At 51.3% G+C, this 23295-nt stretch overlaps 2 protein-coding genes across 7 annotated transcripts in view; both read right to left on the bottom strand.

Annotated features, from left to right (window-relative positions):
• CAPN5 (calpain 5) overlaps positions 1-23295 on the bottom strand; it is a 133205-nt gene that overhangs the window by 19705 nt on the left and 90205 nt on the right. For all 6 annotated transcript variants that reach the window (XM_030557855.1, XM_030557847.1, XM_030557862.1 and 3 more), the window contains 2 exons: positions 5618-5826; positions 1642-1834 (listed from right to left, as the gene is read on the bottom strand). In XM_030557855.1, the coding sequence (XP_030413715.1) occupies positions 1642-1834; positions 5618-5826 (402 nt within the window). The remainder of the gene's footprint in view (positions 1-1641; positions 1835-5617; positions 5827-23295) is intronic.
• On the bottom strand, positions 20311-21090 carry OMP (olfactory marker protein). Its single transcript, XM_030557904.1, has one exon. It carries the CDS (start codon positions 21088-21090, stop codon positions 20611-20613), a length of 480 nt encoding a protein of 159 aa, XP_030413764.1. The 3' UTR covers positions 20311-20610.

The raw sequence follows: 23295 nt of genomic DNA, 5'->3' as shown, positions 1-23295 counted from the left end.
TCTGGCAAAGAGTTCCACAGGTTGACTGTGTGTTGCATGAAGAAATACTTCCTTTTGGTTTTTTTTAAACCTGCTGCCTATTAATTTCATTTGGTCACCCCCAGTTCTTGTGTTATGAGAAGGAGTAAATAACACTTCCTTATTTTCTTTCTCCACACTAATCATGATTTCACAGACCTCTATCATATCCCCCCTTAGTCATCTCTTTTCCAAGCTGAAAACTCCCAGTCTTATCAATCTCTCCTCATATGGAAGCTGTTCCATATCCCTAGTCATTTCTGTCACCCTTTACATTGTATGGAAAGTTATAAGACTCTACTGTATAACATTACTGAGACACATTCCAGGTTTAGAAAAGCAGGCACAAACCAGTTCCTCAGAGACAAAAGGCAAACTGACAGCTCAGCCAGGTGTCAACAAAATCAGATGGACTATCACTTGGTCAGGCAGCCATTCTTTGGTGGGAAAAGGAGTGTGAGTGAGAAATTTACATTTTGGCAAAGAAGCAGCTGGGAGTTCGCATCCCCACAGGCTTGCTGTCTCCTGCACCCCAGCTGGAAATGAACCAACAGATTCCGACAGCTCTGGGGGTCTCCAGAAGGCAAGAAGCCTCTGAACTCACTCCAGGACCTCCATTATCAGAGTCTCCCTAGCTGTGGCTGCCTCCCAGCCCACCCCTACCCCCCCACATCAAGGGCTTTCCCCCCGTGTGGAGGTGCTTGCAGAAGGTATCACAGCTTGGGGCTGTAAGAACTTTTCCTAGCAGGCGGCATGTGGCAGGGGGGACGAGGAGATTTTACTTCCTTAGTCCTGTCCCTTCCAGGCACAGGTCCCCAAACCCAGGGAGAGCCCCTCCATGGAACCCCAGGAAAATGGGGAGGGATGGTGCATGTGGATCCCAGGTAGAAGAGCTGCCCCATTACAATTGTCACGGGTCTGCAGCTCCAGAAGGCGGGGAGTGGGAAAGCTGAATGTCCTGCAGGGGGAAAGTGAGCGAAGGGAGATGCGTGCTGACTATCAGGGAACGCTGACGCAGTCTGGCCGTAACAGTCTCCTGAGGGAAGTGCTGGATGCCTCAGCACCCGAGACAGTTAAAATAGGACGAGGTTGGAGAATACGCGGTAGGGAACATGCATTCGTTTGCAAAAAAGCAAGGGGGTGGTTAGATCCCATACAGGGATTGTCCCTTCTCCAGGCTCTATGATCCCTGATGACATGCGTGCATGGGACGTCGAGAGAGGGGTTCCGTTGTTACGGGCGAACCCAGGAAGCACTAGCATTGCAGTGAACGAGTGATCATGTCCACAGTGGGTTGAAAGCCAACCAGACCAGACACACTGCAAATTAGCCCAGCCTTTTGTAAACCAGCCCAGACGCACTGCAATAGGGACTCCGAAAATAAAATTCTCCCTTTAGTGTCTGCATCACCAAGGTGCCCGATTCTGATGTCCCCGAGGAAGATCAGGCATCACTCAGTCAGCAGAGAGAGCTAGAGCAGGCTCACACTATCTACCTGGATTGTCAGCAATTTAGGGCAGGAACCATCCTTCCACTGTGTGTGTGCACAGAGCCCAGCTGATCCCTGACTGGGACCTCTTAGTGCCGCTACCAGACAAACCACAACAGCTGCACACATCTTACTTTGATAGAGCAGCTGATGAGCCCTCCCCGGTTGTGGACCTTCAGCACTCGCTCAAAGAGGAGATTTCGTTTGGCTTCGTCGTTAACATAGTTCCCTTCGATCAGGTCGATGGGCTCAGAGACACCACCAGTAAAATCTACTAGTGCATCCGCTGTGTTGCCTCCATCTAGGGCCTCGTAGCACCCAGAGAGCCTGCAAGAGGGGAGGAACGAAGACAGCACGTGTGGAAGTTAGCAGCAGTCACGGGGCTCTAGGAGAGGGTTGGAGCATCGTAGTCTGTGTGCCCAATAATGCCCCCCAGATTGGGCTCTGACAGCATTTCCAGGACTGGGTGAGCCTCGACTGGTTTGTGTATTAAATAGGGGTGGACAAGCGGCTTTTCACGGTGACTGTCCTTCTTCCGTCCTCCTTACCTCTGCCCCCAGTTAAAAAGACAAAGCAAACCCCAAACCACACACACGTAGCTAACAAAGCTGGGCCCATCCTTCATCAGATTTGTTTGCTTGCAGGTTGTTTCTCTACCCACTCCCCATTGCAAGGACTGTCTTCTCCAATGGGGCCCTGATCCCAAGGATTCTACCCTACTAAAATAATAAGTCATAAAGAAGAGCCACCAACCACCACCAAATCGTCATGAAAATCTCCGGCCAAAACTTTCCTGAGGTTAAGAGGTTTTGATGGACTTCCCTCCCCTTGGATTTCTCATGAGCTGGGACAGGAAATGCTGAATGATTCTTCCCACTCAATTTCTGGCTCAAGCAGAAGTGAGGAGCATCAGAAATCTCTCTGTGTGGCCAGCCCTGCATGAGTTTGGATAAGCAGCAGCGTTTGGTCTTTATCTGAACTGAAGCCATGGGCCAAGATTCTCCTCCTGGCAACCATTCCCCTGTAATTAATAGCAGCAAATGGTTGTGGGGTTTAAGGCACGGGAGTGGGATCCCTAGACCTAGGCTCTATCCTCAGCTCCGCCTCAAACTTCCTTGAACCACCCAGCAAGTCATGTAGGCCAATGTTGAACTCAGCAGGAGTCGTGGTTGCTCTGAAACTCAGGATGATCATATAGGTGCTTACCGTCAGGCATGCAAGTTGGAAAATATTGTCCTTGATCTCTGTGCACCTGTTTCAGTGCCTGTAAATTGAAGACACTAAAACCTACATTGCAGGGGGGGTTGGTGAGATTTCACTTGTTCATCGCTTTGAGAGCTCGGGATGGAAGGTGCAAAGCACAATTATTATGTTCGCTGTTGTCAAACACAGCACAGGGCTGTTCCACACGTTCAGTTCTACGGGAGCGTTTTCTCCCCTCACAAGGAATCTTGATCAAAAGCTGGTAACAGCTGAAGGGGACTGAAAGATGTAATTTCACTTCCTAGGGGCTCCCCCAAATGCTGCCTGGTTTTGATCCAGATGGATATATGTCCCATCTGAACTTCTCTAGCCAAAACCTCAACGAAATATCACACAGAACTGCTGAGCAGCCCCTGCTTCCATGCAGAAAACGTGGGAAACTACAAATTTTGCCCCATTTGGACACAAAACCTTAAAATCGTGCAGGGCGCATGATGAACAATCTGGACATAATGACGAAGTCTTGGGATGAACCAGGCCTCAGTTCTGAGTTTGTGATGGCAAACACCACCAGAAGAGGTTTATTGGTAGCATTTCAATAGGCACCGGGGGAGCATTTCATTTTCATACCAAGCAGGGGCGTAGCCATGGGCAGGCCTGGGGGCTGCGGCCCACACACTTTGCATCCAGGCCCACCCAAATCAGGGCCAGAGCCCCCCAAATCCACAAGCTGGGATTCCCGGACCCTGGCTCAGTGTCCAGCCATGTCCCTCTCCTGCCGTTGCCACATGCTGCTGCCCCGATCTCCAGCCCCAGCTAGGGGTGTGCCTCGTGGAGGCGGGTCTGAGCCAGTGGCAGATTAGCCACTGGGCCAGTGGGCCGTGCCCAGGGCCCTGGCCAATTGTGGGGCCCTGGCAATATGGGCAACCCCATGCTAGGGGAGCAGGGTTGGGGCACTCCTGCTAGGGAGTGGGTCAAGCCCCCACGCCCTGACCCTGCTCCCTGGCAGGAGCATCAGGTGGGTGGAGCAGGGCAAGTCCTTGTGTGGGAAGGTTGCCCCTGTGTCATTGTTGCCCATCCAGTTTTCCTGTCCTAGTTATGCCGCTGATGCCAAGGTGGGAACAATTCAGTGGTGGGGCCAATGGACAGGTGACAGCATCAGAATTCACAGTGCTGGGGCACTCCAGACACTCCAGCCCCCAAGTGACTTGGACGCTCTAGCTGGAACAGTTTTGAGCAGATGGCGGAGACGATGTTAACTTAAGGTGGCAGTAAGAAGAACAGACTTCCCAGCTTGTGCATTAACAAGTCCCCTAATGGGCGAGCCAGGAGGCTATTGGGAGAGTGGTCTGCTGTTTCCTTCTTAGCCGGAACGAAGATGCTGGTAACCATCTGTGTCTGGGAAATAGGAGTGGAGGTGATGGGGAGACAGCAGTTTTCATCCTGTGTCTCAGCCTGGAGTCTCCAGCTCCCTGGGCTAGCGCCAGGCCTCCCAGCTAAAAGGAACCGTTCGCTGACAAGCCCAGGAAACTGGAGCCTCTGGGCCTGAGTTTGATCTCACTTACACTGGCATGCAGTAGGAGTAATGGCCGAAGCCAAAGGGGTGATACTGATGCAGAGTGCAGATGTGGAGAGAACCGATGAACTCATCCCTGTTCAAGGGAAAAACCATTACATGGAAAGCAAAAATTAGGGGCAAAAACTCTGAGCTAAGTGCGTATGACGGCAAACTCCAGGGAATGTAAAGGCTATGCTCTGGTTTGCAACCTTGCATGGAGATCTTTTGCAGGAGGTTCCAGGTGATTTCAGGGAGGTGGGGCGAGCAGGACGGGGAGCAGTAGCATACATACAGTACCAGCTGCTTTCAGCACATTGAGGCGAGGCCATCCAGACTTCCCCTGAGCGCTGGGTGTCCCCGCATCCACTGCAGGAGGGGCGCCTGCAGTGGGTCCCAATCAGAATTAGCATGTGGTAGGATTCAGTGCGAGGCCATGTTAGGGCTAGGTGTCAGGTTTGGATTTGTCACAGCGGAGCTGACGAGGATGCTGCCATCCTGACGGTGTCACGAGATCGGCAGTTCTCCTGGGATTTTGGCTGCATTCGAGGCTATTATGGGAAACAGTCCCCTGCCCATTTTTTAGACCTAACCTGGAACCAGAACTGGGAAGGGTGGGCACAGATGTGGGGACTTGACTGCAAAATGCTCCCCACCCCTTTCTGAAATTCAGAGGGACTCCACTAAGTTCCACTAAATGTCCATCAAAATAGTTCCAAACTTTTAGCAAGCTCACCCACTCCAGGGAAGATGACAATCATCCTCCACCTGTAAGGAGGTTTGCCAGTGCCTCCCTTCGCCAGGGATAGATGCAGAACTTTACAAAGTAAGAACCCATGATCAGTAATAATCATACCTAGCTTTTATACATAGGGCTGTCAGGTGTCCAGTTTTTGACCAGAAAAGTCGGTCAAAAAGCAACCTGGCAGTGTCCGGTCAGGTGTACTGACTGGACACCAAAAATGTGGTTACTGCGGGAGAGTGTTGAGTCATCAACCCATGCCAGCCCCTGCTGCCTCCTACCTGCATCTCATGGGCAGGCAGACTGCAGGCTCCCCATCAGGCTGCAGCTCCTGTCCCAGCCCAGGAGCAGAGGGAGCCCAGTGAGGGGAGGAAGAGCGGATCTAGTGACGAGAGAGCAACAAGCAATGCAGGGGGGGAGTGAGGAGTCAGCTGGGGAAGGGATGGGAGCAGAGGCAGGCCTGGGGCAGAGCCAGGACTCAAACCTAGGGCTTCCAAGTCCTAGTCCAGTGCTCAGTCCACAAGGCCATACTGCTTCCCATAGAGCTAAATACACAGAGCACCAGGCAGGGCTGCAGTTCGGCCTCCGTGGCTCCTGCTCGTATACCTACTTGGCATAGGCCTTCTCCACCAGCGCACACCAGAACTCGTTCTTGGCGTTGGAGTGGCAGTAGATGAGCTGGTTGCGAAGCGTCGGCAGGCGGTCGTCTATCACCACATCCACCCAGTCGCCAAATCGCCAGAACTGGAAGTGGAAAATCCCGGCGTAGGTCTCTGGTTTTTCGGCATTCCACTCTTGTTCCTTCCAGTCTGGGATGACCTGTGTTAGTTGGGGGAACAATGGATTATTCACTTGTCCTGGAAAAGAAACTCCTCCCTCCAGCACTAATGCAGGGAATATTAGAGTGTCGTGGAGCCTGTTAGAAACGAGGGGTCTGCTTCAATGGTTTTCCCAGTCCAATATCCCATCTCTGCTATTGGCCAATGATAGTCAGTGGCTGCAGTTCGCCATTCCTGGCCAATGGGAGCTGCGGGAAGCGATGCCCTGGCCTGTGCCACTTCCACAACTCCCATTGGCCGGGAACAGCGAACCGCAGCCACTGGGAGCTGCAAGTGGCCGTACCTGCAGACGCTCAGGTAAACAAAGGGTCTCGCAGCACACTGGGGACTTACCCTGAACAAGCCGTAAACCAAGTTTGGGAACCCCTGCACTAAACAGATTGAAATGCAGTTACACTGACACAGGTGGCTGTAAAAAAATGCCCATCTTCTTAGGTCCCACTGGGCATGACTCTGATGTGACCTGTTGACTTTAGTGCTGATTTACAGTGGGGGAGGTAAGAGGAGAATCGGACCCTCTACGTCTAGAGTCCGAGGTGTGTGGATTACTGACTGCAACAGAGCAGCAAAATTCATATCATGAACCCCCGATCGCAGGTGCTAGGACCCCAGGGGCAGCTTATTCACTCACCAGGTACTAGAGATGCAGGGACTGTAGGGCCAGTGCCAGAAGAGATTCTGTCAAGTCAAGGTAGGGGAGAAAGCTTAGGCCGAGGCCTTGTTATTCGTACTGTCAGTTAAGCTGTATAAAGTATGTTTGGACAACAGGCTGACTTGACTGAGTGAACTCCACCAGCTCAGACGTCCATTAACCCTGAAGCACCAGCACTGCTAGAGCAGAGACAGATGTTGCCTGTTTACCATCAGCAAAATTGTCGGCTCAATTCCAAATGCAAAATCTTTCCAACTGGTGATGATGTTTGAGCTGGTGACGGCCTGTCTGGAGTTCAGATGCCGGCTAGGCCTTGTGGTACTGGCAGCTTTGACTTGTACCCTGAGCATATGTGATCTGAGGCCACTGAGGGGTCGAACACTGAAGCCACCAGCATCTAGTGTTATTCTGCTGTTTTCACTGCCATTGCTCCCGATTGACAGGGTGGGAGCAGAATCAGGCCTAGACTACGTCAGTGCTGCTTCACTTGGCCTGTGAAGGGCAAATTCCCTTCCCAGTGACACAGCAGGAGAAGCGAGGTGGGGGGAAGCCTCCTGGGGGACGGGGAGGAAGAGGAGAACCTCCGGAAAAATCCTGAATGGGAACGAACAGGCAGAAAATACTCTGTGAGGAAACAACATCACTACATGCAACTTCTTAATAAGGGACGGCACTAGAGGAGACCTCAGAATCCCTTAGTTTGACATACAATTTCCTCTGATCTTCACCAGGCCCGAAACAAGATTGTTAGTGATGCTGATGCATGGAGCACAGGAATTGCTGAAGAGAGAGGATGGGCCTGGCCAGGCAGGCACCCAACTCGCCTCAGAGTTGGCCTGGAGGAAAGAGAGGGTGACCTAAGGTGAACTGAACCCCCATGTGCTGTTTCAGGGAGATTCATCTGAAGCCCAAACAGCTCGGCAGGCAGGCTGGGAAATACCCCCCGCAAAACTCCAGCTCGGTGGCAAACCATCTCTTGGACGCTTAAGCCAGCAAGAGCCTTGTTTTGTGGATTTATTTACTTAACCTTCTTCCAAAGTCACATCAGCTAAACTGGAGAAAGGTCCCCATGTCTGAACAAGGATGTCCCTATTCACATTCACCCCTTACCTCACAGACAAGTTACCAAGGGATCTCACAACCAGCATAATGTCCCATGGAGACAAGCCATCAATAAGGATGTTCCTCTGGTTGTGCCCTGGGAAGGCTGGGATCTCCCTTTGCGGCAGGGAGCACCAAAGCCTCCACAGAGCAGCTCCGCAGCCACAGCACACACTAGGTGCTTGTGTGGGAAGATTCCTCCCTCTCCCTATGCCTCAACTCAGCCTAGCTATTTGCTCCAGGTGCCAACCTGAAGCTGTGGCCCTTAGCAATGACCCTCTCCACAGAATTCATTTTAGTTTCCATGCTACAGTGGGCACCATCCAAATCGTGGCCTGTACCATTCCTGATAGTTAAAGATACATCAAGATATTAATTATGCCTTCAGTACCACACCCTGCCAGCACAGCTCGCCGCAGCACCACGCCCCGCCAGTGCATCGCTGCAGCACCGCAGTTCACCACAGGACCACGCCCTGCCAGCACAGCTCACTGCAGGACTATACCCCACCAGCACAGCTTGCTGCAATACCGCAGTTCACCACAGTACCATGCCCTGCCACCGCAGCTCACTGCTGTACAGCAGTTCACCGCAGTACCACACCCCGCCAGCGCAGCTCACTGCAGTACCACACCCCGCCAGCGCAGCTCGCTGCAGTACCATACCCTGCTGCAGTACCACACCCCGCCAGTGCAGCTCGCTGCAGTACCACACCCCACCAGCGCAGCTCGCTGCAGTACCATGCCCCACCAGCGCAGCTCACTGCAGTACCACACCCCGCCAGCACAGCTCGCTGCAGTACCACACCCCACCAGCGTAGCTCACTGCAGTACCATGCCCCACCAGCACCACTCACTGCAGTACCATACCCTGCTGCAGTTCCACACCCCACCAGCGCAGCTCGCTGCAGTACCACACCCCGCCAGCGCAGCTCGCTGCAGTGCCACACCCCGCCAGCGCAGCTCGCTGCAGTACCACACCCTGCTGCAGTACCACACCCCGCCAGTGCAGCTCGCTGCAGTACCACACCCCGCCAGCGCAGCTCGCTGCAGTACCATGCCCCACCAGCACCACTCACTGCAGTACCATACCCTGCTGCAGTACCACACCCCACCAGCGCCGCTCGCTGCAGTACCATGCCCTGCTGCACTACCACACCCCGCCAGCGCAGTTCGCTGCAGTACCACACCCCACCAGTGCAGCTCGCTGCAGTACCACACCTCACCATTGCAACTTGCGGCAGTACCATGCCCCACCAGTGCCGCTCGCTGCAGTACCATACCCTGCTGCACTACCACACCCTGCCAGTGCAGCTCGCTGCGGTACCACACCCCGCCAGCGCAGCTCGCCGCAATACCACGCTCCGCCAGTGCAGCTCGCTGCAGTACCATACCCCGCTGCAGTACCACACCCCGCCAGCTCAGCTTGCCACAGTATCACACCCTGCCAGCGCAGCTCGCCGCAGTACCGCACCCCACCAGCACAGCTCACTGCAGTACCACGCCCTGGCAGCGCAGCTTGCTCCCTGAAGTGGTTCTGATCAATAGAAACTGAACAGAGAGAGCCCTGAGAATGAGTCATTCTCTGGAGGGTTTCGAGATTTCCATAAGCAGTTAGTGTAAGTGAAGACATCTGCGCTCCCTCTGCGAAGCTGCCAGCAATGGATTATACAGCACTCAAACCCACCTCCCCATCGAGTTGCTCCTGACTGCAGATCACACTAATTAATCATCCTATTGGGCCATTGTGTTAATCAACTCATTATTCATGCAGGTCTGCGAGTCATTAAAACATTTCTTACAGGTGGCTTCCCAGCCAGGGTGAACTAGAGTGCCTTGTGATAAAGGAGGATATTGAGATAATAGGCATCACAGAAACCTGGTGGACTGAGGACAATCAACGGGACACAATCATTCCAGGGTACAAAAAAAATCGGAAGGACAGAACAGGTCGTGCAGGGGGAGGAGTGGCACTATATGTGAAAGAAAATGTAGATTCAAATGAAGTAAAAATCTTAAGTGAATCCACATGTTCCATAGAATCGCTATGGATGGAAATTTCACACTCTAATAAAAACATAACATTAGGGATCTATTATCGACCACCTGACCAGGACAGTAATAGTGATGATGAAATGCTAAGGGAAATTAGAGATGCTATCAAAATTAAGAACCCAATAATATTGGGGGATTTCAATTATCCCCATATTGACAGGGAACATTTCACTTCAGGAAGAAATGCAGAGATAAAATTTCTCGATACTTTAAATGACTGCTTCATGGAGCAGCTGGTACGGGAACCCACAAGGGGAGAGGCAACTCTAGATTTAATCCTGAGTGGAGCACAGGAGCTGGTCCAAGAGGTAACTATAGCAGAACTGCTTGGAAATAGTGACCATAATACAATAGCGTTCAACATCCCTGTGGGGGGAAGAACACCTCAACAGCCCAACACTGTGGCATTTAATTTCAAAAGAGGGAACTATACAAAAATGAGGGGGTTAGTTAAACAAAAGTTAAAAGATACAGTGACTAAAGTGAAATCCCTGCAAGTTGCATGGGCCCTTTTTAAAGACACCATAATAGAGGCCCAACTTCAAAGTATACCCCAAATTAAGAAACACAGTAAAAGGACTAAAAAAGAGCCACTGTGGCTTAACAACCATGTAAAAGAAGCAGTGAGAGATAAAAAGCCTTCCTTTAAAAAGTGGAAGTCAAATCCTAGTGAGGCAAATAGAAAGGAGCACAAACACTGCCAGCTTAAGTGCAAGAGTGTAATAAGAAAAGCCAAAGAGGAGTTTGAAGAACAGCTAGCCAAAAACTCCAAAGGTAATAGCAAAATGTTTTCTAAGTACATCAGAAGCAGGAAACCTGCTAAACAACCAGTGGGGCCCCTTGATGATCAAAATACAAAAGGAGCGCTTAAAGACGATAAAGTCATTGCGGAGAAACTAAATGGATTCTTTGCTTCAGTCTTCATGGCTGAGGATGTTAGGGAGATTCCCAAACCTGAGCCAGCTTTTGTAGGTGACAAATCTGAGGAAGTGTCACAGATTGAAGTGTCACTAGAGGAGGTTTTGGAATTAATTGATACATTAACAAGTCACCGGGACCAGATGGCATTCACCCAAGAGTTCTGAAAGAACTCAAATGTGAAGTTGCGGAACTATTATCTAAGGTTTGTAACCTGTCCTTTAAATCGGTTTTGGTACCCAATGACTGGAACTTAGCTAATGTAATGCCAATATTTAAAAAGGGCTCTAGAGGTGATCCCGGCAATTATAGACCAGTAAGTCTAACGTCGGTACCGGGCAAATTAGTCTAAACAATAGTTAAGAATAAAATTGTCAGACACATAGGCCTCGTCCAGACTAGGGGAGGAAAATCGATCTTAGATACGCAACTTCAGCTACGTGAATAACGTAGCTGAAGTCGAATATCTAAGATCGAATTACTCACCCGTCCAGACAGCGTGGGATCGATGTCCGCGGCTCTCCGTGTCGATTCCGGAACTCCGTTCGGGTTGATGGAGTTCCGGAATCGATGTAAGCGCGCTCGGGGATCGATTTTAACCCGCCGATATGGCGGGGTAGTCTGGATGTGGGCATAGAGAAAAATAAACTGTTGAGCAATAGTCAACACAGTTTCTGTAAAGGGAAATCGTGTCTTACTAATCTATTAGAGTTCTCTGAAGGGGTCAACAAACATGTGGACAAGGGGGATCCAGTCAACATAGTGTACTTAGATTCCCAGAAAGCCTTTGACAAAGTCCCTCACCAAAGACTCTTACGTAAATTAAGCTGTCATGGGATAAAAGGGAAGGTCCTTTCATGGATTGAGAACTGGTTAAAAGACAGGGAACAAAGGGTAGGAATTAATGGTAAATTCTCAGAATGGAGAGGGGTAACTACTGGTGTTCCCCAGAGGTTAGTCCTAAGATCAGTCCTATTCAATTTATTCATAAATGATCTGGATAAAGGGGTAAACAATGAGGTGGCAAAGTTTGCAGATGATACTAAACTACTCAAGATAGTTAAGACCAAAGCAGATTGTGAAGAACTTCAAAAAGATCTCACAAAACTAAGTGATTGGGCAACAAAATGGCAAATGACATTTAATGTGGATAAATGTAAAGTAATGCACATTGGAAAAAATAACCCCAACTATACATACAATATGATGGGGGCTAATTTAGCTACAACGAATCAGGAAAAAGATCTTGGCGTCATCGTAGACAGTTCTCTGAAGATGTCCATGCAGTTCGCAGAGGCGGTCAAAAAAGCAAACAGGATGTTAGGAATCATTAAAAAGGGGATAGAGAATAAAACAGAGAATATCTTATTGATCATATATAAATCCATGGTACGCCCACATCTCGAATACTGTATAAAGATGTGGTCTCCTCACCTCAAAAAATATATTCTAGCATTAGAAAAGGTTCAGAAAAGGGCAACTAAAATGATTAGGGGTTTGGAGAGGGTCCCATATGAGGAAAGATTAAAGAGGCTAGGCCTCTTCAGCTTGGAAAAGAGCAGACTAAGGGGGGATATGATAGAGGTATATAAAATCATGAGTGATGTTGAGAAAGTGGATAAGGAAAAGTTATTTACTTATTCCCATAATACAAGAACTAGGGGGTCACCAAATGAAATTAATAGGTAGCAGGTTTAAAACAGATAAAAGGAAGTTCTTCTTCACACAGTGCACATTCAGCTTGTGGAACTCCTTACCTGAAGAGGTTGTGAAGGCTGGGACTATAACAATGTTTAAAAGAGAACTGGATAAATTCATGGTGGCTAAGTCCATAAATGGCTATTAGCCAGGAAGGATAAAGAATGGTGTCCCTAGCCTCTGTTCATCAGAGGATGGAGATGGATGGCAGAAGAGAGAACACTTGATCATTGCCTGTTAGCTTCACTCCTTCTGGGGCACCTGGAATTGGCCACTGTCGGCAGACAGATACTGGGCTAGATGGACCTTTGGTCTGACCCGGTACGGCCGTTCTTATGTTCTTATGGTTTAACAAAGTCATGTCCAGCAGGAGGCCTGCCCGTAGCCCGAGAGCTCTCGAGAAATCTTGGGAGCCCAATCTCCACATACAGCCCTTTATTCGGAAAGGTGGGTGAAAATGTCCTGCACCACAGACATCAGCGGGAGCAGTGTCGGAGCTGCAGAGACCAGCAGCAGCGTTGCAAACTCTCTGTGCAGCCTCACCAACATGCCTCCCCAGCCTGTTCGGTCCTTAGTCTCACTGCATTGATTCCCAAGGGGTTAGTGAGGTAGATCCTAGGCTGACACCACCAACTCCTTTCACGCAGGGCCCAGAACCGCTGTTAAGTGATGAGGGCTGTTGCTCCCAACTGACTTGGGCTGGGCTTGGCTTGACTTGAGGCTCTGAACCCCAGAAAACAATGCTGATCTGGGCAGGAGCTCGAGGGTTGTAGTGTCCCCTAGAGGCACCAATCAAGATTCCCCTTGTGCTAGGTGCTGTACATACACATACTGGGAGACTGTCCCTGCCCTGAAGAGCTGACAAGACAAAGGATGGGAGGGGAAACTGAGGCACAGAGAGGTGATGTGACTTGCCCATGGTCACACAGGAAGCCTGTGGCAGAACAGGGAGAAGAACTTAGATCTCCTAAGTCTCTGCCCAATGCCTTAGAGCGCCAGCTCATCCCTCCTCTCAGAGCAGCACCGGCAATGGACTTAGAAGTAGTTTGTGGATTTTACCCCATTCCTCACAGAAGGGGTGCTGCAATGTGCTATTATAATAATGAAAATACTGATTCCATATACAGGGCTGCTGATCCATAGATTTCAAAGCACTTTACAAAAGAGGTCAGCATCATTGTCCCCACATGTTGATGGGGAAACTGAGGCACAGGGCAGTGACATCTAAGACCACCCCGCAGGCCAGTGGCAGAAATGGACTAGCACCCAGCTCTCCCAAGTCCCAGCCCAGTGCTCTACTCATCAGGCCACACTGCCTTCCTCTCTTCCAGACAATAAGTGGGTGTCCCCAAAGCCCCAATTCCTCAGGAGAAACAGAGGCCCAAGCCAATGTTAAGGATCACTCATGGCAGGATACACTGAGCTATAGTCGATTCACTCTGAGTAGCTCTAGCCTGTAATTAATCACAAGGCTTCAAGGAGCTGACTTCAATTTCACTTTGCTGTAGAGAATCCCCAGGCGCTCCTCCCACAAACTCCAAAGGAAGGCAGAAACAATGCCAGAAATGACTACTTGTGGTCAAGGAAAAAAGCAAAGTCATTCAATATCACCTTGAAAGCCCATTAGCAACCAGTCAAACAGGAACAGGGTAAATTGACATGCAGCTAATGAAGCTACAGCTAAGTAGTGTCAGAAAGACAGTGATATTTGTGCCATTAGCTGCCATGGGTGCAGGAGGGACATGTACTAATGAGGGCAAAGCAGCCGTAATTTAAGCATCAAACAGATTAAGATGGGGGAATAGCCACAGAACTGTAAATGGAGCCACTGCTTTTAGGCCTTGATTCAGGAAAGCGTCCCTGCTCAGGACAGCATTCAAACATGTACATAAAGTGAGCAAGTAATGAAGAGTCTTCCTGAACTGGGGCCTTAAACCCTCTCTGTCCTAATACCACAGGTCATTCCCAGCTGGTAATGGGCAGGAGAGCAGCCAGCTGAGACTTCTGCTTTTTGGCTAATTCCAGTTCTAGTGTCTCTTCATCCTTCTCTTCACCCAATTCTTTCTTGCCTTTTTCCTGTCTCTCCCCTTTCCACCTGATGCTTCCTGTCTGACACAGAGAGCGTAAGCCAGAGGTGGGCAAACTATGGTGGCCCGTGGGACTGTCCTGCCCGGCCCCTGAGCTCCCGGTCAGGGAGGCTAGCCCCCGGCCCCTCCCCTGCTGTCCTCCCTCCCCCACAGCCACACCGCCAGCGCTCTGGGTGGTGGAGCTGCACGCTCCCGTAGAGCAGTGCGGCAGCATGTCTGGCTCCGGTTGGGTGGCACAGCTGCCAGAGTGGCACGGTAAGGGGGTTGGATAAAGGGTAGGAGGTCCTGGGGGGCAGTCAGGGGACAGGGAGCGGTTGGATGGGGCGGAGGTTCTGGCGGGGGGGCCGTCAGGGGACAGGGAGGTTGGATAAGCGTGGGAGCCCCGGGGGGCCTGTCAGGGGGCGGGGGTGTGAATAGGGGTCAAGGCAGTCAGGGAACTGGGAGCAGGGGGGTTAGATGGGGGTGGGGTCCTGGGGGTGGTTAGGGATGGGGGGTCCCAGGAAGGGGATCCCTGGGGACAAGGAGCAGGGGGGTGTCAGAGGCTCTGAGGGGGACAGTCAGGGGGCAGATAGGGGGCAGGGGCCAGGCTGTTTGGGGAGGCACAGCCTTCCCTACCCTGCCCTCCATACAGTTTTGCAACCCCGAAGTGGCCCTCGGGCCAAAAAGTTTGCCCACCCCTGGCGTAAGCTGTCTTCAGAGACTGTTTTCTTTGTTACTTGTCTGTACACGCCTAGCAGAATGGAGTCCTGATCTCTGAAGGGGGTTCCTAGCTGCTACTATAACCGCGATGCTGAAGAAATAGAAGTTTGGAGGGGAATAAAAAGTCAAACAAAAATGTTTTCATGATTTCTAAAAGATTAATAACAGTGAATATAGATTAGAAAATGTGAGCACTCATGTAGGGCAGCGAATCTAAAGGAGACTGTGGAGAGGACTTTGTCATGGTCTACAAGGGACTGAGATTTCTGACTGGAGACGGGCTCTTGAATCTAACAGAAAAAGGTTTGGCTAGGACTGGGAGCCTAACTTCCTTAAACTCCCTTTAAAAAGCCCAGTGTAACTCATTACTCCATACAGAGGAATAGTGAAATAGTGCCTTGTTGACCGGTGTTGTCTCACTGTTTCCTTGTTCCCTCCATCTATGGACTCTTGCCTTATTCTTAGACTGTCAGCTTTCTGGCTTTCTCTGTGTTCTGTTTGTACAGCACCTGGCGCAATGGAGTTTTGGTCCATGATTGAGACTCCTAGCCACTGCGATAATAATATGAACAAGGCTGAGAAAAACTACCAGGCTGAACTCTGACACAGGACAGCTACTTGTTGTGCTGAGGGAATGGAGATTGGGCAAAGTGGAGCTGTTTGGAAAGCTGGGGCCAGCTGGGTGTGTATGGGGGTGTGATGGGGCACCAGCCCCACACTGGGCTCTAAAGGGTTAATAGAGCCCTTGGGAGACTGCGTGGGAGTTGGAGGGGGCGCTGCAAGCAGTGGCCATCTACAGGGTCCCTGGGCTGGGATACAGAGTAGTGGGCAGGCCCGGCTCCTGCTGCCTCCACTTGCCATAGAGAGGGACTGTGACAATCCCCCGGAAAGAGGGAGCCCAGAGTGTGGCGCAGACAGAGGGCTGTGTCATGATGAGGACGCCACAGTCCTAGGAGTGACAAAGGTCCCTGGAGCAGATGTGACTGTGGCGAGACACCACCAGAAGAGGGCGCACTAGCTAGCAGAGCTGATCCCTAGGACAGCCAGCAGGGGGCACTGCAGTGGTGAGTCCCACCCCGCCCCAGGAAGGCAGAGAGGAAAACGGTGTGATGATCAAGGATGGGGGGTTGTTGGGGTAAATCAGTGTTATGCAGGCACAGAGGGAAGCCCAGTACTTCTGTGCCAAGGCATTTGCACTTGAAGGGATCCCCATTGTGCTGCTTTCTTACCTCCCCAATGCATCAAGGAAGTAGTGGCATAGGTGGCTCTTGATGTGTAAATGCTTGGTTGGTTCCTATGGCTCTGCTCCAAGGCGTTTGGTGCAGGGACATTGACCCTCCCTCTGCCCCAGTCTCCTTGCCAGCCACAGACCTCCCCCCATCCCTACCCCACCTCCTGCATCTCCAGCCTCACCCCCATACAAGCCTGTTTCCCCACCATCCCCTGCTAACCCTGTCACTGCCTCAACTTACCTGATACCCCACCCCAGCTGTGCCCCCCATCCCTGCTCACCTCCTCTCCTCCGAGTCCCATCTCTCCCCAGCTGCCCAGTTTTGCCTCCGCAGTCTCTATGTGAGATGTTATCAGAATAAACGTTGGCATTTGATGCATGGCATTCATGGGGATTGGATTTGTTCGGCCAGAGGAGGCCACAGAAATGAGGGAAAAGAGGCAAAACTTCCAAAAAGCAGCATTTTAAAACGTTGCCTCTTGCAAACACCAGTAGCTACTTCACTCAGAAAACAGCACAGATTGTGGCGCCAAACCTGGAGCCTAACTTCAGTCATTAAAGCACAGCACAGAGGGATTTCAGAGCAAATCCCAGGAGAACACGAACCATGAAGTCGCTACAAACACTTTCATGATCTGCAAACCACCAGGTTTTTACTTCCTTAGTAACCAGGGCAGCTAGCCCTGGATCGTCCTGACAGAGGCGTGGACACATGGCTGCCTTCGGTCGCCACCCCGTTCACCATTTACTTTGTGCATTGTAGATTGGTTTAGCCAGCCCTTCTGGCTCGCTGTGTCATATACCAGCCCAGAATGCAAGTCACTCCATGGGACAGCCCCTTGGAATTCCCAGGAGGCACTGCTCCAAACACAGAGTGGTGGGTATGTGCACACGGTTCAGTGACAGCAGAGAAGGCCCAGCCCAAGCCATATTTGCTGCAAGAGGGTCAAATCAGAGTCACAAAATGGTCACAAAAGCACGGTGGTGTCTGTAGTGTGGGCAGGGCCGTAAGGCGTTTGTACATTGTGAGGTGATTTGATTTATCTCATAGCCCCCAAGAGTCCCGTGGGAGGACACAACATGGTTGGTGCACACCACTGAACCACCAGGTCCCATTCATGCCCTTGCAACCTCTCCTCCTAACCACAACGTTGGAACAACTACAGAAGAGACTGCCCCAGAGAATCCACCCCAGGTTTTCCACTGAGCCCAGGGCCAGCTGGGACAGGATTGTGGGAATGAGTGGGTGCTGTGGGAGCTCATCTCCATGCCTCGATTCAAGGAGCCTCCAGTCTCCAAGGGGGAATGACTGACAAAGGGCTCCAGCGAAGGAAAGCAGAGCCCCAATAACCACATAGCTCCGGGTCTGATTTTCAGGAGAGCTTTGGGTAATTGTTTGTTTGTTTTTTTTAAAACAGTAAATGCCAATTAAGAATCGAGGCATCTGTGACCGGGAAGAATGGTCCTGGGTGGGGAGAACTCAGGGATTTCATTTCCTAACAGGAGGCGGAGAGCGGGGCTCTCTCCAGGGGAGCTCCCCAACTCCAAAGGAGGGAGACCCAAGCTGTGCCTGTCATGAGACCCACATACAAACCAGGTGAAGCCCATCTCTGTGCAGAAAGGCTGGTGCATCACTTAAGCCATTTTCTGAGGATAAAGGGATGCTCGGGACTTTCTGCTCACCCCTGTGCATATGGTCAGTTTTTGTAATGAGGCCAGACCCTTGGCTAGTGGACACTGGTACTGCTCTAGGGGCATAGAGATTGGCTAATGTCCCAACCCTGAAACCGTGTCATGTGGATCTGAGATACACCGAGGAATCAGAAAATTCTCTCTCTCACTCAACAGCTACACGAGCAGCTAAATATCCAGCTACGCAGCTCACTTCAGGAACGAAGTTATTTCGTTTTACAGATCTCAAGCTTTGCAGAGTGTGTGTATGGGGGGAAGACACCTAAAAATCATGGGGTGAAGACTGATGGGTTCTCCTTTATTGTGTGTAAGACCAGGACATTTTAGGTCAGAGGGAGACACATCCAACCTCATTCCTCAAGGGCTTTTATTTTCCATTGTACACAAATACATACCCAGCAGGATAAGCGCAGCATGAACTCGACACAGGCGGTGAGACACAATGAATTACCATTAAAGTGTCCTGACGACTCATAACAGCGATTTCGGTAATGGCTAGAACTGGGACAGTCTGATTGGCCCATGTGGCATTTCAGGCCAGGAGCCAAACTCTGCTCTGGGATGTGTGTGGGTGGTTTCAGGGGAAGGTTGCTGTTAAAATCCCAGAGCAAAATCTGGCTCAAAGTTGCCACATTTTGTGACAAAAGGGAATAAGAAAAACTTCAATTCCTCATCACCAAGTGTCTCATTTCTTCAGGGAATGGCTCTAAACAAAGACAGAGAAAGTGAACAAATAAAAGTGACAGCACAGAAGAATGCACCTGCCATGTTGTTATTTTCTCCTGGAGAGACCCGTGTTACTCTGGTACCGCAGTGAAGGAAGCTCTCTTCGGTACGTATCTGACGTTGTCTCACCAGCTTGTGTGACTCTCCGGCACATCTGCCTGCCTTCCTGCCCCACACCATTGCTGCGTACGTAGTGGCTGCCACTCCAGCCGCTTCCACAGTCGCCTTGCGGTTCAGAGTCTCTCTTTGGCCAAGAATTGAGCTTTCCCCATCCCCTGCACTGGAAACTTGTATAAATCAGCTATAAAAATAAGGATGAACTGTGGGTGAGATCAAAGCCTGAGAACTGAGCTGAGGTGGGTTTGTTTTTCATGCAATGACATAATATATACCTCCAGAACAACCAGTGCTTTGTCCTAAAAACACTCTCAGGTGTAATCCTGTTCAGGACCAGGGACAAAGAGTAGCGTGTACTTAGCATTTCCATAGCACTTTTCATCTGTGGCTCTTAAAACAGCTTTACAAAATAGGGTCCATATCATCACCTCTTTCACAGAGGGGAAACTGAGGCACGGAGCAGTTCAGTGACTTGCCCAAGTTCACATACCAAGCCGCACAATGGTAGTGCTGTGAAGAGAACCCAGGTCTCCAGCTTCCACCCATGTAGCCTATACACCAGACCCCTACAAAGCTCTATGCCTGGCAGGAAGTGTTCGCGGTAACAGTCCCTTAGGTTGTAAGCAATTTGATGAGAGAGAAGTTTCTTATTCTATCGCTTGTAAAGCACTAGGCAAACTTACAGCCCTAGGTAAATAATTAATAACCAATATATTTCTATGTGAGCTTGGAGAGATCACATACCTGTACTGTACTCTACAAAGGAAGAGCGCTGCAGAAGACTCACATCTGGCTCAGAGCTACAAAGGGTTAAACTCTGCTCAGAAACCTTTGCTTTGCCCCTATAACTTTCCTAGCTCGGCACACTGCAGCACATTGACCTTCCAACTGTTTTCAATACATAACATCCCTAGGCAGCACACTGTCCCCGAGTTCAATTTGTTCCACAGCAAGGCAAATGCACCGCGAGAGTTACTCGCTGTGCAGCAGGAAACAGATGAGCTGCTAACATTAACATGGGTCCAAAGCCTGAAGTCCTTGCTGGGGTTTGACCAGCAGGCCTGAAATTTGCAGAAGTGGCCATTGATTTCTGATGCATTAGGTGAGGGCATGAGGGGCACCTTGAGACTCCCTGGGGCATGATTTTCAGAGGTGCTGAGCTAGACAGCTCCAGCTGAGGTCAACGCGAGCTGCAGAGGCTCAGCCCCTCTAAAAACACGTAGCCTTTGGAAAGCTGGGTACCCAAAGTCACCAGACACGTTTGAAAATGATGGCCTTGACAGTGGAGCTCAAAGCGCTCGTCTGTGTCACCTCCCTTACTCCACAGGACGACGTGCAGTAGAGATCCTTAATATTTCCACTGGACCTTTAATGTCTATGTAAGGCAGTCAGTTGGGTTTGATCAAGGCAGCCCCACAGCTTCCAAGCCAGCTCGTCCCCATCTCAACAAGCAGCCAGTCAAACAGCCGCCTTGCACAGCTGAATTAACTAGCATGCAATACTGCATTCTAGGCTACTAAAGCAACCGTCCTCTCCCTCCATTCAGCCACAAGACACAACCTGTTGGGGAAAGTCTCCTGGGATGGGGGGGGCAGCCAGGGCAGCATTATAGTCACTTGGCTATTCTCAAACCATGACTGCCAGCTGCCAATCTACAGGGCACAATTTTTTTGTCGTGCTGTTCCTTTAAAAGAAATGACCAATCACTGAATCGAAGTGAAGAGAAAGAAACATGAAGAGAGACACGGTTGAGGGAAAGAGGTGAGGGATCTGCCCAGGATGAGATGGATCAGGCTTTGAACACTACAGAGCACTTGAGGTGGGCTGGGTCGAGGCCATCGGTGAAGGAGAGGAGGAAGTACATCACCTTGCGGATCTTGGCTAGCTCCATCAGCCTCTCCCCGAATTCCTGGGCATCTGCCTCGTTACACTCCACTTCCTTGGTCCCTGGCTTCTTCCAGAAGATGCCCACCGGCTCCAGCAGCTGCCTGTTCATGAGGTTGGTGAGGTCGGGCGTCCAGTGCTGGGAGGTGCCCGTCACCATCACCTTCCCCGCTTTCTCCATCTGGATCTTCCAGTGCAGGAAGTGCAGGTTGTGCTGCCGGACGAAATCCACCCGGTAGATGTACTCGTTGGGCCGCAGCAGCTTCTCGCCATCCTGCGGCCGCTCGTTCCTCTGCTGGAGGCTCTGCGCTCGCAGCCGCATGCACTTGGTGAGCTGGATGTCCTGGACGAAGAGGAACTCAAGCTCCGACGCGTCGCCAGCCATTGCCTCTGCCTCTCTCCTCCCTGGCTCAGTTCTCAGCACTGTTTGGCTCTCAAACAGGCCACCCTGGGAAAATGCAAACCCGAAGCCAATCGGCCCTCCCTCCCCAGTCCCAGCGGTGCTAGGCAACCTGGGTCAATGACGCAAAGTGCCCTCAGGGTTTCCTCTGGGTGCTCTCTTGTCTCATTTGCAGATGAGGAACAGATCCTGCCACTGTACAATAATCTATAGGGATGGGATCTCTGATGTCAGCCTCCCTGACAACCTCCTTGACAACCGCTCCCATGCAAGCCAGAGCACAGATGTTTGTATTTAAATGAGGCCTCTTGCAGCGGGGCCACCATGTTACAGCGCTGGGCAGCAGGACACACGGGGAAGCAGCTCCAAGGGCCACCTGATTTCTCAGGGCAACCATCTTAGGGGCCAGGCTGTGCCCAGCCTCTGCCCAGCCTCTGCAGAGGCAGGTGACCACAGGGAACCTCTTTGAAAGGATTGCATCCTGAGCACAGAGGCTACTTCCTGCTAAGGGGGCAGAGAAAGTGGCTCTGCCCAGAGGCATGATGGTACTGAAGGGGTCTAGCAGTGGGGTGGGCACGCTCCCTCTTACAGCTGCTGCGAAGCTCCTGAAGGCAGTGGCGACCTGTGAGAGGTAAAACCTCCTAGGGTCTCTACTAGGGTGGGACAACTCAGAACCATCCCACAACATAGAACAATGGCTAAGAGCTACAACTGGGCTGGAAGTATTTACATCCACAGTTCTAGGAGTATCATGGGATAGGCCTGAGTTTCATGGGTCTGTCCTGCCACCTTGGAGGACAATCATGGGATCCTGCATTTAGATGATCAGAGTGTGTGTCTCTAGTGCAGACATGGGCAGACTATGGCCCACGGGCCACCGTCCTGTCTGGCCCCATAGCTCCTGGCTGGGGAACCTAGTCCCCGGCCCCTCCCCTGCTGTGCCCCCTCCCCTGCAGCCACGGCGCTGCTCGTGCCATGCTCTGGACCGCCACTCCCAGTGGGCAGCAGGGGGAATGCAGCTGGCTCTGGCCAGGTGTCACGGCTGTGAGTTCCTGTTGTTGGTAAAGGGGTGCGGAGCAGGGGAGGTTGGGTAAGGGGGTAGGATCCCAGGGGCAGTTAGGGGCCAGAGGTCCCGTGAGGGGCTGGTCAGGGGACAAGGAGCAGAGGGCGGCTGGATAGAGAGTGGGAGTCCCGGGGGGCTGTCAGGGGGTGGGGGTGTGGATAGGGGTCGAGGCAGTCAGGGGACAGGGAGCGGGGGGGGTTGGATGGGTGGAGGGTTCTGAGGGGGGCAGTCAGGGGGTGGGAAATGGGAGGGGACGGATGGGGGTGGTGGCCAGGTTCTTTGGAGAGGCACAGCCTTCCCTACTCGGCCTTCCATACAGTTGCGCAACCCCGATGTGGCCCTCGGACCAAAAACTTTGCCCACCCCTGCTCTAACAGTTGCAGCACTGGACTGAGGGTCAGGACTCCTGGGTTCTTCTATTCCCAGCTCTGCCGCTGACTCGCTGTGGCCTCTGCTTACACGAGTGTTGTGGGACTTAACGTTTGGAAACTACTTTGGGAGCATGAAATAAAAGGTGCTGCATAAACATGAGGTATAGTTATTATCCTTATGGCAACATAGCACCAGGCTGCATTGTCAAATCAACTCGCAACAGCCCGGCAATGAGAGACAGTCACACAACATCATCCCTTAGGGGCATGATTTCATGGGGTCACCATGGTGTCGCTCTTCAGAAGACACACGTGCTCGGGTCATGTCTGAAGCAATAGGCTCCTGAAAAGATATTGACAGCTCATCTCAGTGCAAAAAGCGACAGAGACCAGGAATTCAGACAGGGTCGTTTCACTGTGAATGCCAGGGATTGACCCGAGCTTGGGGAGATCAGCACCAAGGTTGCTAAGAGCTGCACAGAGGGACATGGTGATGGCACCACAGCAAGGAACAAGGGAGGTCTAATAATAGCCCCACGCCTTCCAGCTGTCCTAGGCTTGTTTACTGGCTCATAAGCACCTTTAGGAACAACTTTTCCTCCTGCCCAAGGGCTTTAAAGTTAAAAATGTATTCAGTGACCCTGGAGAACGTTCCGTAGCTGAGCTCCCGCGGCTAGTCACAGGGACCTAGAGGGGCATGTTCTGAACGGTGATGGATCTTCTACCTACTAACCCGTCAGTCCAACACGCATGGCA

The sequence above is a fragment of the Gopherus evgoodei genome, chromosome 1, assembly GCF_007399415.2.
Source record: "Gopherus evgoodei ecotype Sinaloan lineage chromosome 1, rGopEvg1_v1.p, whole genome shotgun sequence".
Classification (NCBI taxonomy): domain Eukaryota; kingdom Metazoa; phylum Chordata; order Testudines; family Testudinidae; genus Gopherus; species Gopherus evgoodei.
The sequence above is the reverse complement of the archived record's forward strand: the minus strand, read 5'-3'. Positions and strand labels throughout refer to the sequence as shown.

Bases quoted from the DNA above. Each gene is read 5' to 3' on its own strand.
- OMP (XM_030557904.1), bottom strand. From the start codon at position 21,090: ATGGCTGGCGACGCGTCGGAGCTTGAGTTCCTCTTCGTCCAGGACATC.